This window comes from Etheostoma spectabile, chromosome 9, assembly GCF_008692095.1.
Source record: "Etheostoma spectabile isolate EspeVRDwgs_2016 chromosome 9, UIUC_Espe_1.0, whole genome shotgun sequence".
In the NCBI taxonomy this organism is placed as follows: Eukaryota; Metazoa; Chordata; class Actinopteri; order Perciformes; family Percidae; genus Etheostoma; species Etheostoma spectabile.
Genome location: NC_045741.1, coordinates 9,809,201 through 9,826,563, shown reverse-complemented (window position 1 = coordinate 9,826,563; position 17,363 = coordinate 9,809,201). Strand labels below are relative to the sequence as shown.

The 17,363-nt window shown below is 41.5% G+C and overlaps 2 protein-coding genes across 3 annotated transcripts in view; both read right to left on the bottom strand.

The window, feature by feature from the left end:
- The window catches only part of LOC116696211 (retinal Mueller cells isomerohydrolase-like), a 12,536-nt gene extending 9,823 nt beyond the window's left edge, over positions 1 to 2,713 (bottom strand). The window contains 2 exon segments of the mRNA XM_032527024.1: positions 1,146 to 1,228; positions 2,501 to 2,713. Coding sequence (XP_032382915.1) covers positions 1,146 to 1,228; positions 2,501 to 2,511 — 94 coding nt within the window. The 5' untranslated portion in view covers positions 2,512 to 2,713.
- Positions 2,714 to 3,420: 707 nt separating this feature from the next.
- On the bottom strand, positions 3,421 to 13,449 carry depdc1a (DEP domain containing 1a). Of its 2 annotated transcripts, XM_032527020.1 has the most exons (12): positions 13,189 to 13,449; positions 11,848 to 12,113; positions 11,582 to 11,723; positions 10,555 to 10,679; positions 10,224 to 10,354; positions 9,516 to 9,563; positions 9,128 to 9,265; positions 7,725 to 8,687; positions 6,165 to 6,337; positions 5,802 to 5,978; positions 5,344 to 5,550; positions 3,421 to 4,817 (listed from the first exon to the last, which is right to left on the bottom strand). In XM_032527020.1, exons 1-12 carry the CDS (start codon positions 13,234 to 13,236, stop codon positions 4,689 to 4,691), a joined length of 2,547 nt encoding a protein of 848 aa, XP_032382911.1. In that variant the 5' UTR covers positions 13,237 to 13,449; the 3' UTR covers positions 3,421 to 4,688. The 2 variants fall into 2 exon arrangements, with proteins under 2 accessions (XP_032382911.1, XP_032382912.1); XM_032527021.1 differs by lacking the exon at positions 7,725 to 8,687 and having other exon boundaries at positions 13,189 to 13,436.
- Between the last annotated feature and the right edge of the window lie 3,914 nt (positions 13,450 to 17,363).

Sequence of the window (17,363 nt, the reverse complement as noted above, 5' to 3'; positions counted from 1 at the left end):
CAAGTCCAAGACCAGGACTAGTCAAGGCCGAGTCAAGGCCGAGTCCAAAAAAGTTTGAGTCCAAGTCAAGACCGAGTCTACACGAGAGACAGTCAAGACAGAGACAGAAAAAAAGAATCCTCTGTAAGATCTTTTATTTACAGGTTTATACTTTATGTGATGTGAGGGACAGTATATATTCTATTTAAGATGATAATTTTGCTTTATCTTGCATTATTTGTAGCCTAATAATCAAAAAGCAAATGCAGAGTAACACACTGTAGGATCAAATTAGGCCATATTATTTACACAAAATATAAAACGGAAATGTTCCCATTCTTGAACTTATTACTTGTCCTGAAGAATTCATAGCACAAAGTGCTCGCTGACATCTGTCTGTGGCCAAAATGAAAATGTTTGATACCTGATGACTGAGGTATGTGATACCAGGTGACTAATCTCGATGCTTGTTCTAGAAGGATTTTGAATTAAACTAATACCTGTTTTTTGATGAGCGTACTTCATCAATGGTTTTGTTTTATAGGAGGAAGTTACTAAAGTTGCAAAAGCTTACAGTACTGGACTCAGGCGAGATCAACTAGAATATTTGGCGAGTCCAAGACAAGTCCGAGTCCATATACCAGCGAGTCCAAGACAACAGAAAAGCGTCTTGAGTCTGGACTCAAGTACAGCTTTTGTCCAAAGAAAGGTTAGTGCAGTGGTTCTTAACCTTGTTGGAGGTACTGACCCCCACCAGTTTCATATGCGCGTTCACCAAACCCTTCTGATGATGGCCAAGCGGTGTCATCACGAATCCTATGAGTCGGGTGTGTGTCTTGACCTCCGCCGAACCCCTGAGACTGACTCACCGAACCCCTGGGGTTCGATCAAACCCAGGTTAAGAACCACTGGGTTAGTGTCTTGCTCATGGACACATTGGTTGTATTATCGCAGTGGGAATCCAACCCAGATCCCCCACACCAAAGGCATGTGTCATATCCACTGCACCATCACCACCCAATACAATGTGTGACCCTATCTAAATACTGTGCTATTTACATGCATAGGTGATTGCAACACTACCACACAGTAGAGACTTTCTATTGTCAACTTTGAAAAAATGGCAAATTACTGAAAAGCATGAAACAAGCTGCTCTCTTTCCTACCAGAGATCTTAGCAGGTATAGGTTCGTTCAGCTCCTCCACTGTCTCAAAGATCTTCCTGTAGCCTGCAGCAGGATGCTCCACACTGGAGAGGAAAATAAAAACAGGAATTTGAGGAACAATTCCACAACACGATCAAGTCAAGTTATATATTTTACATGTACAGACACTGATTGACAGGGGGTCCGGGGATGCAGATCATTTCTTACCTGAGATTAAAAGTTGACAAATCAATCTTATCACAAGGTCCATTTAGTCGCTGTTTTTGGAGATTTTGGTCATATCGGCAGATCTTCCACACCAGATGGAATATGCATAGTTGTCAAGGAATTGAGGTTGTTGAAATTAAAGGTCCCATGACATGGTGCAAAGTACAATGTGACTTGTTTTGACACACAACTTCACGCTTAAACAATAAAAGGGGGGGGGCTTGACCAACTGCCACTTTGCTCGTTTGAAAGCCATGATGTCTATCTGTCATAGGTGGGCCAAATTTTCTGGATGGGCAAAGCAGAGAAAGGGGAGGTAACCCCTTATGACCTCATAAGGGGCAAGATTCCAGTTCGGCCCATCTGAGCTTTCATTATCTCAAAGGCAGAGCAGGATACCTGGGGCTCGGGTACACCTATCCCCATTTCTAGCCACTGGGGGACCATAGGCAGACTGGGGGAATGCATTTTAATGTTAAAAAAACTCATAAAGTGAACTTTTCATGCCATGGGACCTTTAAACATTTGTAAATGAAAACGGTTAAAGTCCATCATCTTTTTTTGTAATGTATTCCATTTATTTTTCTTAATGTGTTTTTTTCTTTCTGGCTCTTTGTTTGCTCCCCTTGTTTTTCCTTTTCCTTTCCTTCTGTCTGTCTCTTCATCCTCCTTTCTATTTGGCCATTTCTTTTTTCGATCCCAATTTTATTTATATTGATGTGAAGTGCTTAACACACCTCGAAATAATTATAACATATGGGAGTTTTGCATCCGCAGCTTGTCTGCTGCATGTCCTTTGTTTGATAAAATAAAAAACAAGATCTGAGGAGTTCAGTTATTTAAGGTATTTTTCCCAATGTTTATTGGGTATCTCACTGCTGCAGCAATCATTTTTTTCTGTAATCTTTTCTTCATTTTTGAGATTTGTGCCTCTAGTGGAAAACGTTAAACTTTACATAGTTGACTTCCCCTTAAAATCTTCACGTCGCTGAGTAGCACCTACAAGCGTCTTTCTCTTATGTCGTTCCTGAGAACCAATACATTTAAACCCTCAAAAAACCTTTTTCAAACCTAGGTTCTGTCTTGAAGCATCTATCTTCAAACATGAAAAAAAGCTATTTGAAAAAAGAAAGAAAAGTTTTACTCACTGGCTGCTCATGCTGCTGGATGTTCCTCACACACAAGTAAACTGCGAAAAGTGACTCGGACTTGCTTGCATTTAAACCACACTCAGATTTCCTGCGGTGAGAGATGGAAACTGGGCCCCCTCCTCCCGTTTTTCTCTCATCAACCCCCCTTCTCTCATTTTCTCTTTCCCCCATTCCTTCTGCATCTCTCCTCCTGTTTTCCTTTCATGCCTTTTACTCCCCTGCTCCCTCTTTTCTTCCCCCTCCTCCTCCCAGAGCTAAACAAGCCAGCTTTGTCTCTTCTCCTTTCAGCCGTCCGGCCCTGCAGCTCCATGCAGAATGTTGCCCAGGCCCCAAAAAAATGGTCTTTGTCACTCTGGGAACACAAACAGGCCGATGATGTGGGTCAAACTAAGAGTGTCTGGCTTTAAAAGCAGTGTGTTGGTGTTGTTTGTAGGTAGATGTGCGTGTAGAAGGAATTTGGTCTAATGAGTCCCAGACAGCCTCGACAAACGCTCAAACTATTTTAATTGGCCTGCTGTGGAGGGGGAGAAAGAGCAACAGAGTTTTCTCAGGAAGGGAGAGCACCAATGATTCACCAGTGTATTTCTTTGGTCCTCTGTTACTTTGATAAATGAAAGTTGAATAGGGTGAAATCAATAGTTGCATTAGGGTTAAAAGGAGCAGTAATCGGTCATCTAGTGTTTGTGTTCTGCTGCCCAGGGCAGGTTCACAACCGGTGCCTGTCTGTAAATAATTGAACAGGACAAACTGGAATACCTATGGGATGGATTACCATCAACGTTTGTAAAAACATTGATGGTCATGAATACTGGATGTAGTTTATAAAAAAAAAAAAAAGGCTTATAGTAATGCTGTAATATAGTAAATATAAACTAAATTTATTAAATCAATCACACACAAAAAACAGGACAATGGCATATAAATAAACGGCTAAACAGATTTATTTCCCAGGACTTTGCATAGTAAACAACGTAGACGAAGAGCCCAACTGTGTAGGCGTACAATATAACACTCCTCTGTAAAATCTCTCTCTCTCTCTCTCACACACACAATACTTCATATGATATAAATAACAAAACAGCTTGAAACTAAGACAGGTGACATAAAATGGGTTCTGTATCGTGAATAGCGTCCATCACTGAAATGAATGGATGCTTTTAGACACCAATTTCTCTCATTACAGATGATGAGTAAAGGGAGTCTACATATACATTAAATGTGTATACATGTACCTTGCTGTCCATTTAAAATGCCTAAATCCAGTGCAAAACATTTCTCTATCCGATAAACTAAACAGGGATGGGTTCGAGATGAGACACACAAACACAAGGAATGAGAGAAACTGGGAGAGGCTAACTCCATTTAAATATAATGGAATTGTATATGGAAAAACATGTGATCCTGAAAATCAAAAGATCCTCGATGAGAAAACTGTAAACATTGCTGCACAAAATGCTTTAAAAGCACAGAAAGAAGAGAGTCAAAAGGACAAGAAAGAAAATTCAGAAAAAAAGGTTCCACTTCTAAAGACTAAAGATCATTTTATATTAAACTTGAGAAATTATGATATAATATGTTTAGTGAAGTCTATAAAACAGTTACCAGAAACATCTCAAGTAAGGGTATCTAAGCACTGCTCCCAATGACATCAGTCATATAAATTAAGAAATCTATAATCTAAATATTCCCACATGGACTAGTGATCCTAGAATTGCATATTTATTTCTCCCAAAATGCAATCTGGAGCACACATACACGCGCGCACGTACAAACAATAGAGAAGACAGGAGGGGAAAAAGAAAATGGGAAGAGAGAAAATGTGACTGTTCCAAATTAACACAGATGGTCCTGAAAAACATTTTACCAAAACATCGTGCTTAATAAAACCAGATTATATTTGAACACAGCCATCAATGCAGACTGAACTGTCAACTTGCCTTCATCTTACCCAGCTGTCACACACATACACACATGAATACACACACATCAACCACTGTAGAAGTCTTCCAGTCTGCATTAACTCTCACATTACTACATACAGTACATGAGATACGGTAGGAATAACTAACAATGTAACAAGAAAGAGTTAACGGCTGCAATGAGGAGATCTCTAAGTATCAGTGCAGTTACAGTTCAGCGACAATCGACTGCGGCTTCTATCATGGTGACAACCTGTATGGTTGGTTTAGTTCCTGATGCTGAATGCTTTGGTTTTCTTGATGTTGAGAAGTGGAGGTTTAATCTTTGGTTTGTTGTTAGTCCCGTCCGAGGAGGGGAGCCGACGACTGTAGATGTCTGGGTACTGCTTCTGAAACTGAAGCAAAGACAATTAGGGCCCTATTTGGCACCCGGCGCAGCGCGGCGCAAAGCCCAACGCAAGTGTCTTTGATAGTTTGAGACCATCCAGCGCCTATGTCACTTAAATAGCAAATGCACCTGCACCCATGGGCGTGCTGGTCTTACAGGGAGATGTGATGCTATTTTGAGGCAGCAGAATGTGATTGCGCCATTGACCAACAACAACCTGGTCTAAAGTCATTAGCAAAACATTCCATTGTTATTTTAAACGCATGCACGCACGCCAAGATACAAATGTGCCTGGCTTTTAAAGGGAATGGGAGATGACACTTTGATCTTTAAAACAGCGCGCTTAAACTGATGACTGAGTAATTGACTTTCCGTGTCCACATAGTATAAAATAAAACATAATATGAAATGTTTGTTGTCTACCCATTTGTCCTCTGTTTTGGAGTATGGTGAGCTTGGAGAAGTTAAGGCTACTTAGCGAGAACTGCTTTTTGAACAGTCGAACAGTGTCTTGTTCTTCCTGGTTTAGTTACCTGCTTTAGTTTCTTGCATCTGTCCTTCTCACTCATGTTTTGGTCGGTCAGCAGCATCTCCAGCAACTCCTCCATGGCCTTCTGGGAAGAGGCCTGCTTCTGCTGTTCAAACTCTGCGCCGCTAATTTGACGGCAGAACGCGTACATGGGTACTGGAACGCAAACTGGATCAATGCCATCGACATTAGGAACACCATCGATGGGGACCTGGGGTCAGGAGAGCGAGAAAAAAAAAAACATGCTGTAATTCCTCAAATAAAGACCGGTCGTCAATTAAAAGCCAGGCCTCTCATCGTGGCCTGCTCCTTCTCGAAATACTCTTTTGTTCTGATTTTTGGGTTTTGTCTTGCAACATTGTTGATTGTTAGAGATAAATACATAAGTGAAATGAAATATGTGGTTTCCATTTGTCGATAGGCACACATGATGCACTATGCTCCAACAGTTTATGGGTGTACCTGTACCGTGCGCAGGTACTGTATATGGTCATTGATAGCACTGAGAAGGTACTCTGGGACCGAGAGGATGTTGTGTTGATGGTCCATTAGAAATGACACCAGTCTGGTAGCTAACAGTTCATCCAAATCACACTCCTCAGCGCTGCCCAGGACACAGCCTGAAAACGTGTGAACCATCTGGAATGAGAACCACAAAGAGAAAGAGAGGTAAATAAAAACAGCAAAAAGATATTATACAGTAAGATAATATGGCACTGAACCCCAGGAAGGAAATAAGTGTTACAGGGGAACAAATATCTATTTTCTTTTTCATGTTAGATCTAGAGGAAAGATCATCACTTCATCATCAGTATTGTGCCTCACCAGTGTCCGCGTGCCGATGACGGGGTGGAGGCGGGGCATGTCCACATTCTGGCTGATGCGTGACATCATCCTCATAAGGAGCTGCAACTTCCTGCGGGAGTTGGGGGGGAGGAGGAGGGTGCAAAGCTGCAGGGCCTCGATGGCCACACGCTCACACTGAGGTTGGAGAAGGCCTATACACAAACACACACACACACACACACACACACACACGCGGTCATACAGTGATAATGACGGAGACTGGTCATGTTTGTAGTGCAGTACAGAGACACACAGCAGCAGAATCACTCCTTGTGGCCACATTTATCCATCATTCTTACATCACATTCAATAGATTAGACAAATGAATGGACTGATGGAGGAATAGAAAACAGGATCAATCAACTACAGCTACAGTGTAAGATGAGTCAGTGAACAGTGATAAATATAACATTTTATGTGCAATATTTAAAAGCATACACCCCTGTTCATAGCCCTGATGCAGGACCGTATCATGTTCATCATGTTGCTGCATGGACATCTCTTGGAACTTGGACATTTCAGTCACACTCACTCATAATAATTGTTAGGGGAAAAATATTACCATCCATCTTCATCAGCTTATCCAGTATCCAATATTCCAATATTCCATGCGACCTACCAGGGCTGAATCTCATGTCTCTTATTTTATGGCCCCCCGCTTGAAACCGGAAGTCGCTTTGACCCTCCTTCCTGTCCCGAGGAACGAGGCTCGAGAAAGGACCTGCGAGGATACATGAGAGCAGCCTTCCCGGAAGCCATGCTGCTAACTCCACCCATACAGCTGACAAGTTCACATGACGCTTCAGATGAAAGGACGTCTCATCCCTCTAAAACACATTTCATATATTCCTCTCTTCTAGGACAGTTGTCCTTCCTCCCTTACCATACTGCTGCTCTGTCGAGGAACACTCAGTGCTGCTAGTTAGGGCTGGGAGGCACGTTGCAGAGATACTAGTGATTAATAGGGTAATCTCATTTATACACCTTCCTGTCACTGGTGCTCTACAGTTGCTGAACAAGGATTCTTTCTTTCACAGTTTGTATTGACTTTAATGAAAGAGAAGAGAAAAAAGATTGTCTCCAATCCATTTTCAATGCTCTTCCTTTAGCAAATTGTATGGGTGGATTGGTCACTGAAATGCCCTAGTTCCAGAAAATATTGATCAAGGACTGGATATAAAGCATATTGCTTTAAATCAGAAGCAGCAGAGATGAAATCTAACAAAACATACCAAAAGCAAGCAACATATAAAGTGTTGCATACCTTAAAAGTGTTTAATCTAAGGTTTACGTTGCACATGAGCTGTATGCATGTTGCACCAGTGCCCTCTTTTTCAATGTATTTACTGAAACCTTTGAAATGTTATAACCCAAATACATGAAGTAATTTTAACTTCACCTTTTTTGAGTTCAACAGAAGTTGTATTTTTGTGTTAAAACCTTACATACCAGCTGTGGTTAGATGTTAGATGTAGTTAGTTTGATTAGACATCAATAGACAAGCAGACACACAGACAGGTATAGGTGAGAGGGTCTTACTGTGCTCAGGTTTGGGTTGGGGGGGCTGGGAGATGCTGGTGGGCACACGGACAGGCGGATTGAATAGTGCAACAGGCTTCGACACATCCAGAGAGCTGAGGCAGCGCCGGGCAACAGCAGGTGCAGGGAGCGGCCAAAGATTACAGGTACTGGAGGCGGGTCTGGGCCCACTAGGTCCTGTAGTAGCATGGGGCCCTTGTACTTTGGCCAAAGCACATGAAGAGAAGGGGGAGAAAGGATGATAGGAGGAAGAGGAGGGATGATAGGAGGGCAACGAGGGAGGCCGTGAAGCAGAAGAGGAGTGATGCTGGTCTGCAGGAGTGTTCATGTTGAGGCAGCTGGCTGCTCGGCCCTGCCACTTGGTCTCCTTGTCATCTTCCTCCCGGGTTTCTATGACAATGTCCAGACAGCTACCTACGCTGCGCGGCCGTAAGGAGCGGCTGTACCTTCTGGTTGTACCTCCTGGAGCCTTTTCACAAGTAAAGGGGGGTGCTTTGGATTCAGATTTAGAGTCTGTATGACTGTGGGGTGTTGTGATGACAGAGCTGGCATCCTGGCTCGTGTTGTTATAGGCGCAGGATGCCAGGTTGTCAATGGACAGGAACAGCTGTTGCCTGGCGAGCGGGGCAGAGTCATCTAGGATGGTTTCCAGTGAGCAACTCCTGGTTCGAGGTCTCGTAGAACCAGCGGTACTCAAACTTGTGCAGCTGCCACCTAACCGACCATCACCCGCACTGGCAGCGCCTCCTCCCAGCGCTGCCAGCCGCGACTGAAGCTGCCCACCAATCACTTCTCTCATTGGCGACTCCGTCTCATCACATGTCCCCTGTCTGAGCAGCGACAGTAGGAGACATTCTGTGGAGCGGAAAGGAGCCTTGGCTGGGGGCGGGACTGAGGGGAAGTCCAGCTTCTTGCGCTTCCCACCCTGGTGTTTTGCGGGCGCTGCAACGTACCCGCAAAAAACTGAGAGTGGATGCAGAGAAAGAGAGCAGGCAGGCGGAGCAGGCAGAGTGTCAGTGCAAGCAGACAGTGAAGGGGAGGGAGAGGGTTTGGTTAGTTCAAACCTTTACTGTGCATACAGAACCATCAGGTAGTCAGAGACAACACATAACAGGCATAGACACAGAGTACAGCAGCTCGTATCGCTGTAAGGACTCCACAAACAGATGTAACCACAACAACCAGAACCTCAGTTAGCTGTCAAAAGGCACTGTTAGAGCACGCAACCACATAGTGGAAACAACACAACTGAGTAAAACCCTGAAGACAATCCTGTCAGTTCGAGCATTATCACTGTTAACTCAACAGCATCCACTAAAACTAAGCTTCTTAAAAGCACTCCCATTAAGCTGTTGTTTCATGGCCAGGCAAAAAGCCTCATGAAATGAGGCCCCAGTACATACCCAGGACGTTGATAAACAGTTCATACAGTTCGTATGTGAGCACTGGCTGCGGAAGGCTGTAGAAGTAATCAGACACCGTTTTGAAGACATCTCTCTCAAAGCCGGGATAGGAAGGCTGTGCGTTATCGTACTTCGGCCCTGGAAATAAACAGCGCGTTAGTGCAGCTACCATAAGAGTGAAGGCTATCTGAAATCCCCCCCAACACAAACCAATTTTTGAGCTTTACTAAATTGACATAGCATTCTAAACATCCACATACAATGGTTTTAAAGTGTTAATGTTAAAGAATGTTGACTGAGAAAGTAAAAATGTAGTTACAAAGTTTATCAGGCCCCGCTGCAGAACAGGAGGCCTGGTGCGTAAGCAACTTAGACTTTAACTACTCACAGTTGGCCAGGCTTTTCATGGCAGACAAAACCCAGTGTGGAAGGTCATCTAGAGAAATGATGAACAGGTTAGAATGGTTGCTAGTTACAGTATAGTGTACTGTTTGTGGGTTGCATTACCTTAAACAGAATCCTAATAGTTTGTCATGCTGTCGCCGCTCATATTTTAGTGGACAACAGTTGTAAAGTGAGCAGTATACATGGTAAAGAGAATCTATGTATCCAGTGAAAGACGTGTTCAGTGACAGGGGGGCTGAATAGAGAAGACACATTTGAACACCGCTATAGGAGGATTGTTAAGCTGATTTCAGATGAGGAAACTGCAATTTTCCACGGCGAGGGGGGGAGAGATATGAGTCTCAAGGACTCATATCATATGATTGAGTTCTTTAACACCGCCCCCCCCCCACCCAATTTAGCACAAGTAGACTTTATATATCACAGCTACTGGTTTCCTTTAGATTTATATTTACAGATCTCGATGTTTCCCACCTCACTTGAAGGCAGCTTCATTTTGAAGAGAAAAAAGGGACGAGCAAGAGCGTCCGTGCTTTGTTGTTTGCGTGACGTCAAGTCGCGTTCCCACAAATGTTGAGTCGGTTTTAACTTTCCGCCACCCCCTAAACGCACTGCTCCCATTCAAAATGAATGGGCAGACCTGCGTTTTCGCCACCAACGGTCTAACGCTTTGTTGAGAATATAAACCTACTGGTCTTGTCGTCCAGTGTGACCACTCCATGCTTGTTGACTTTGGTCATATTATGGATGATGTTCTGTGGGTTTATATAACGTTGGTCTAAAACATCACTGAGAGATGCAACGCCCAGAATCCTCTGCAGGCTGAAACACAACACAACAAAGTTTAGTGTCACACACACAAAAAAAATCTTCCTCACTTTCTGGTCTCAGATTCTTAGTCCATACTTGTTCAACTGGTTCTCCAAACAAAAGCAAACATTGCTTTGTAACAAATTTTCAATGTCAATGACACCAAAAAGTAAAGTCTTTTCCCGCCTTCAGTTTAATGTGTGCATTCGTACTGGGTCAGGGTGATGTCTCTCCAGATCTCCTGTTCATCTTCCACCGTCAGCTCTCGTCTCGGCACCTGCTGTTCTCCTATTGGCTTGTTCTCTCCCCCTGCTTGGAGGGCAGGATCTACATTTTCCTATAAAAAAGGCACAAACAGAGATTAAAATCACCATTATACTGTACAATGGATTGTTTTTCACATTTAAACCGTACTCTAAACCAGCAACTGAGTTTTTTGTATAGGTTGCCCATAACATACTGTAGATACTAGGGATTTTGATACTGATTCAGAGGCCAACGATTCAATTCTAAAACAATTAATGATGCATCTCAATGCAACAACTTATTGTATGTACATTTCCATGCATGATTTAACAAAATATACACAAAAATGTGAGCTTGTTAGATTTTAACATATACAATACAATGTTTTGTCAACGGAGGTTTTTATTGTGTACTCATTCCATGCTTAAGCCTTAAACATGCTTGTGAAAGTCACCTTCTATTCAGTTCAATTCAATTTTATTTATAGTATAAATTCATAACAAGAGTTATCTCGAGACACTTTACAATTTGGGTAGGTCTACACCACACTCCATAATTTACAAGGACCCAACAGTTCTAGTAGTTCCCTCCGGAGCAAGCAACAGTGCAAAACTTCCTTTTAGGCAGAAACCTCGGACAGACCCAGGCTCTTGGTAGGTGGTGTATGACAACCGGTTAGGGTTCAAATGAAGAGTGTCATCAACAGCCACAAAAAATTAGTAGTTTGTAGTAATTCTTTGTAGTAGTTCATGGCATAGCAGTGCACTGTGCGGCATTACAAGGCACAGCAGAGCGTAGCAGGACAGCGATATTCCATGTAACAGGCTCATTCATGTTTAAAGGTGGAGAATTGGCTTCTTAGAACATGAAACATGAAGTGGTTACTTGTAATGTGATAAAACCACCTTCATGTGATTTGCCTAATTATTTTATGCATGTCTTATTAGATCATGTGTGTGTGTATATATATATATATTGTCCAGTGTGGCTTACCTGTGTCTCCTTCTCAAGCTGCTTCTTGATACTCCTAAACCTGAAGAAACTCTCCTTGTCCCTGAACGAAGACTTTTTCTTAATAGAGCCAGGGGCCGAGGCTGGACAGGGAATGGGCTTCAGAGGAGAAGTGGAGGGGAATCTGGGACAAAAGGAGAGGAGATGGAGTGCGTAATTCTGTATTTAGGACCACATAAATTTTTACATACATTTCACAGTGCCTTTTTAAATAATTAAAAAGCAAGTTTCTCCAAAACGCTAGCTACCTGTACAGAGTGTTGTTGTCCTCTAAATCTTCCGTGCCCCAGCGACCCTTCACATCTTCGACGACGTGGTTCTTTAGAAACTTCTTCAGGAGCTGCACCGTCTGCTGCCTGGTGACATCAGGGCCAAAATTGCTGTTGCTACGGAGCAGCTGGTGCATCCAATCCACAGCGGCAGAGGCGGTGAAGCAGGCGGAGTGGTGCCGGAAGTTCTGGCGGTGTTTCTTGACGGGCATGCCAGCCCGAAACAAACGAGTCACCTCATTCCACTGAAACAGAGAGGGGGAGTTTAGTACAAACCAAATTGTCCATGCACAGTAGAACTTAAATTAAGAAACAATTTGATTTGATTACTCCGTCCTCAGGGACATTCTGAAAGCATCAGGACCACTGAAGAAGCAATGGTGCAGTTTGATTAGAAGTTCATGCAACTTTTTGGCTTGGACACCAGATGATTGTGTTTTGTCTCGAGCATCGTTCTGAGACAAAATTCTCCACAGTCAAGACAAACAATAGAGAGAACCAAGTTGTGCTGAAAGATTAGTGTTCCTAAAGGATCAAAACTCCAGCAACACTTGTAGTACAAAATGGTAATCAACAGTTTGGGCTTGTAGTCTTCTTCGACGTCATCCAGAGGGCCACAGGTCAAACATTGTTGGGTTAACTATAAAATATCACTTTATGATTTTTTTTTTTTTTTTACAATATGAGTTCCCCCCAGCCTGCCTATGGTCCCCCAGTGGCTAGAAATGGCGATAGGTGTAAACCGAGCCCAGGGTATCCTGCTCTGCCTTTGACAAGATGAAAGATGAGATGGGCCCTTCTGGAATCTTGCTTATGACCCATATGAAGTTTATGAGGTTTTAAAAAGAACGTAACGTTAAAACGTAACGTTAAAATTACTCCAAATTAGTTAAACATACATGGTATAACCATAGCTAGTACGTTAAACCAAACGATTAATCGATTAATTCAAGTTCAGAGAACATTTGGTACATTCATGGGAATTAAAATATTCGTTAACTTAGCAAGCTAAGACTAAGTTTCGAGAAAACGCACATTCCTAGCCACCTATTGAACAAGTTAACCTTAGCTAGCTGGATAGACTTTACTGTTAGTAACTTGTTAAATAAAACTCGCAAAAGACTCATAAATCCGTGATACACCCTCGTGTACCACCAAAACAACAAACGGTTATTTTAAGTTGATATTCTTCACAGTTATAGCGTTGCCGCTGACGCTTTTTATCGAACGAGTTAACGTTAGCAGGTAACGTTAGCCTGCTCCAGGTTAGTTAACGTTACCTAACGTAGTTAGTGACCTTATCAGCCAATGTTAACTTACCAGTTTTGTGGCCCGGTACGGTCCAGGGGTGATAACATGAGAACTCATATTTATCACGCAAAACGTTTGCCTTCATCCGATATGACAAGAGGTACACATATCCATTACTCAGGGAAGGATTTAACCGATGTTTTGCTCCCATATAATGAATAGCACCATTGATGATACACAGCTCTGCCTGGCTGCTCTCCCTCTGTTCAAAATTACGAGCCGTGTTTTTCTGGCACGGGATTGGACGGCTCACGGGTCACGTGATCCGCCTCGAACTGAGGAGGGTGTGCGAGTGCGACCGTGAAGGAAGCACCATTTAGCTTTTTACTGTCTACTGTTTACTGTTTAGCTTTTACTTAGCTGTCTACGGTAAAGATACTGTTTTACTGATGTGCCCACCCTTCTGTCCTCCACGGAAACGATATTCCACGTTTGCTGTTCTCCACTTTGCCTAAAGGAACAGTCAAAGAGCGGCAATGATAGTGAATGGAGACAATTCAATGACACAAACACACTGGGAATTTACATTAGCATGTGTTAAAGGCCTTTTGTGGGGATTACACTGATCAGTTAAAGGCAGAAAGAGAGGCAGGGGGTCAGACCAAAAGACAGTGGCGGTGAGACAGGAGAGTGGGTGGTGTTGATCATGCCACTGCTATGGACATGCTAATGTCTGGAAACAGTAGCCCACACTAAAGTGATACATCCGTCTTTCTGCTTTAAACGTCCTCCAAACTAGTTTTTTAAACAAAACAACACAATCTGCTTGATTTTTTTTCTACCTTGTTCAATTTTTTTTTTAAATTACATCTACTCCTTCCTCATTTTGAAACTATTAACTTGCAAATATTGTTCCTTTCAATAGTTTAACTGCTGAACACACAATATGTCTCCTACTTTACTTAAAAGTGAAGATTTTTATGTTCCCACATCACAGTTGGCAAAAGTACTCACTTCCCATACTCAAGTAAAAGTACAGATATTTTTATTAAAAAATACTCTGGTAAAAGTAGAAGTACTGATTTAACTTATTTACTTAAGTATAAGTAACAAAATACAGGCTTGGGAATTTACTTAAAGCATGAAAGGAAATGTAGCATTGCGAATGACAACCATTGTTTTTATGCTAAGCTACCGGGACCCTACAAATGTTACTAGAGCACGCTGAGAAACCTCAGTGGAAAAAGGCTCCTTACGTTGGCTACATTTTAAATGGACGTCTGCCAATGGGCCTAAAACATCATATGTATGATTATTGTGACCGAGACTGGGACTCCAGGATTATTATATACTGAATAAGTAGCAAGATATAAATTTAGTTGTGATTCCGTGAGAATTCACAGATCCAGTTTCTCTTTTTTAATCTTTCCCTTAACATTGAAAGGAATCTACATGCATGTGTGTGTGTGTGTGTGTGTGTGTGTGTGTGTGTGTGTGTGTGTGTGTGTGCCCAAATATGGCCCCTGGAAAGAAAATAAAGGATAAAATATGAATTACTAAAGAGACATTAATTAAGAAGTTCCCCACACTTTTAGAGTGACAACTAACAATTACTAGATGGCAACAGAAGCTGTTGAGTTGTACTGTAGTGGTGCGGAAGTGCAACGTATACATTTCCATCCAATCAGATTGAATTCGGTGTTGATGACGCAAAAAATAATAACGTTAACTCCACTGAAATTATTTGAAACTAAAGTAACGAGCCAATTTTGTGTAATGTAAGGAGCAAGAAAGTACATGTATTTGTGTTAAAAAATGTAAGGGGTAAAAGTAAAAAGTTGCCACAAAATAATTAGTAAAGTAAAGTAAAAATATCTCAAAAATCTACTTGAGTACCATCTCTGCGTAAAATGCATATTGTGCCAGGATTGTGACAAAATGTTACAAAATCATGTTCGTGCTGACACGTCTTCAATTCCGATTTAAGGTGTGGCGAGTGCATGCAGAGAAAATGTCTCTCTTCAGCAGATAAATATGAAAACAGGCTTCTACAATCAAACTCTGCACATTCATCATTATGCACAGTGACGCTCAAACATTCAAGTGAAGGAACAGCAAAACACATTTTTTAAGGGGGTGGGGTGGGGGTGGGGGGGGTTAAAGTCTGGGCATGTCACACCATTTGAGTGTGAGATTGACCTAAATTCACACTAACTTGAGCAGCAGTGGTAGTTTACTAATTAATACCAATGGAAAAACACAATAACAACAACAGGATTTACACAGATACTAGATGAGGAGCATGCAGTATGTGTAGTCATGGAGAGACACGAATAACTTGCAACTTTGAAAAAAATGGATTTGAAAGAAGAAAAAACAATGGTATTTGGTCAGAATTCAACACTGTTTGGACTAATAAAGCTGGTGCCACAAACATTTCCACTTTATGGACTGTGGGGATTGTGTAAAAATACAGTGTTGCACTGAAAATATACAAGGCCATATAGTGCAGTAGCTACTAATTTGTCTCATACAGTGCACGGACCTGGTTTGGCCTTTTCTGTGCAAAGGCATGTCGACAGCTGATGGAGGGATTGAGTGATGCTATACTTGTTTTTCTGGATGTTTGTGCTATTTTAATTACACTTGTTTGTTCAAGATGTACCATGAGTCATGATTTAGTGGGTTTTAGACCAATAGCGTCACTACACTTACAGAGTGGATGTAGGCGACAACATAAGACCTTTTAAAATTGCTGTGGAATCTTATGTATGCTTTGACAATCATGTAAACTGAAAAGTGCAACAAAAAAACTGCTTCTCTCCTGGAAGACATTGTGAAACATGGGGATTCTGTGAACGCTTAATTTTTTTTTTTAATGAATTCAATCATTAATTTTTATAATGTCCCAGATTTACAGTCCGTTCTGTGTTAGCATTTCCCTATTCTGTTTATTTCAATAAAGTTGATGTTAAAAAATAAATAAACAACCAACAAATCAATCAAGACGTTCTTATTTGTAACCACTGGAAATAAAATCTTGAAGTAAAAGAAATCTGAAATGCATGGAGCTAGATTTGTTTTTTATTACATGCAAGAAAATAAATGATCTGAGAGAAAAAAAAAATGTTTCAAATATTACTATTTTTGCGATTGGTATGAAAACTTTTTCTCTCAAATATTTTTTTTCTCTCATAAAAGGCTTTTTTGCTGTCAGTGTGACATTTTTTCTCCCTCTCAGAACATTTATTTTCTTGCATTTAATGAAGAGACAAATCTAGCTCCATAACATGCTACTCTCTTTTACTAAAGGAGATTGCTCTCAAATACTTTAAAAAGATTAATCACCTCAAGATAAAGATTAATCACCTCAATATATCAATAAAAAAATATTAGATGTGTTGTTTGAATGCCAACACTGCGGGGCCATACTGAACTCCTGAGCATGGCTGCCCCCAGCTGGTCTTCATGGGCAGTAGCAGGGTCATGATCATAGACCGTTAATATTATACGGTCTATGGTCATAATATAAAAAGGGCACCAGCGGTGTGAAGAAAGTTTTGTGGCCGGGGTGGCCAAAAAACAATCTAAAAAATAAATAAAGTGTGTAGAAAGTTTTCTCTCATGCATGGCAGCCTAATGCCACTTTATCCCATTTCTCTCCACTTAGAGGGCACTTTGTCACATTGTACACCATAGGGGCAAACAGGGCACTTTTGCAGCACTTCTTTAGAAATTGACAGTTGATAATGATAAAAAACAAACCTTAAACTTTGTATATAAACAAGTAGAACACTCTTATAGATCAATCCATTGATGTGGCCATTAATTAACCTCATTTTTGTATTTTTATTGGAACATTCAAGTCGTCTCCAGCACTGATGGACACAGAGAACCAGAGAGAGTTTGAAGATGAGACTAGAGCGGCACAAAATTCACCTTCATCAACCTGCAGAGAAACCTCACGCTGGAACATGTTTACACCGAAACATAGGAAAGAGCTGTGCGGTCTGAAAATTGTGGATTCAATCCCTCATTCCTTATTATTTTATAAAATAGGCTAGAATAATACTTGGAATAAAGTTACATTTGTTTTTGTCTTCCTATGTAATTTTGCATCATGGATTTTGTTCTGTGACATAATTCAACATTCATTAATGGACCATTTTTAACGTTTACAGAATATTGGCTTATAGAGGTTGGCTCAAAAGACTGCCGTGACCCGGATTCGAACCGGGGTTGCT

What these genes read in the sequence shown, in the direction of transcription:
- depdc1a (XM_032527020.1), bottom strand. Translation starts at nt 13,236, where the DNA reads ATGAGTTCTCATGTTATCACCCCTGGACCGTACCGGGCCACAAAACTG. An exon ending in AGCTTGAGAAGGAGACACAG is followed by an intron (nt 10,680 to 11,581) that starts GTAAGCCACACT and finishes CCTTTTTTATAG; the next exon opens with GAAAATGTAGATCCTGCCCT. An exon ending in AGAGACATCACCCTGACCCA is followed by an intron (nt 10,355 to 10,554) that starts GTACGAATGCAC and finishes GTTGTGTTTCAG; the next exon opens with CCTGCAGAGGATTCTGGGCG.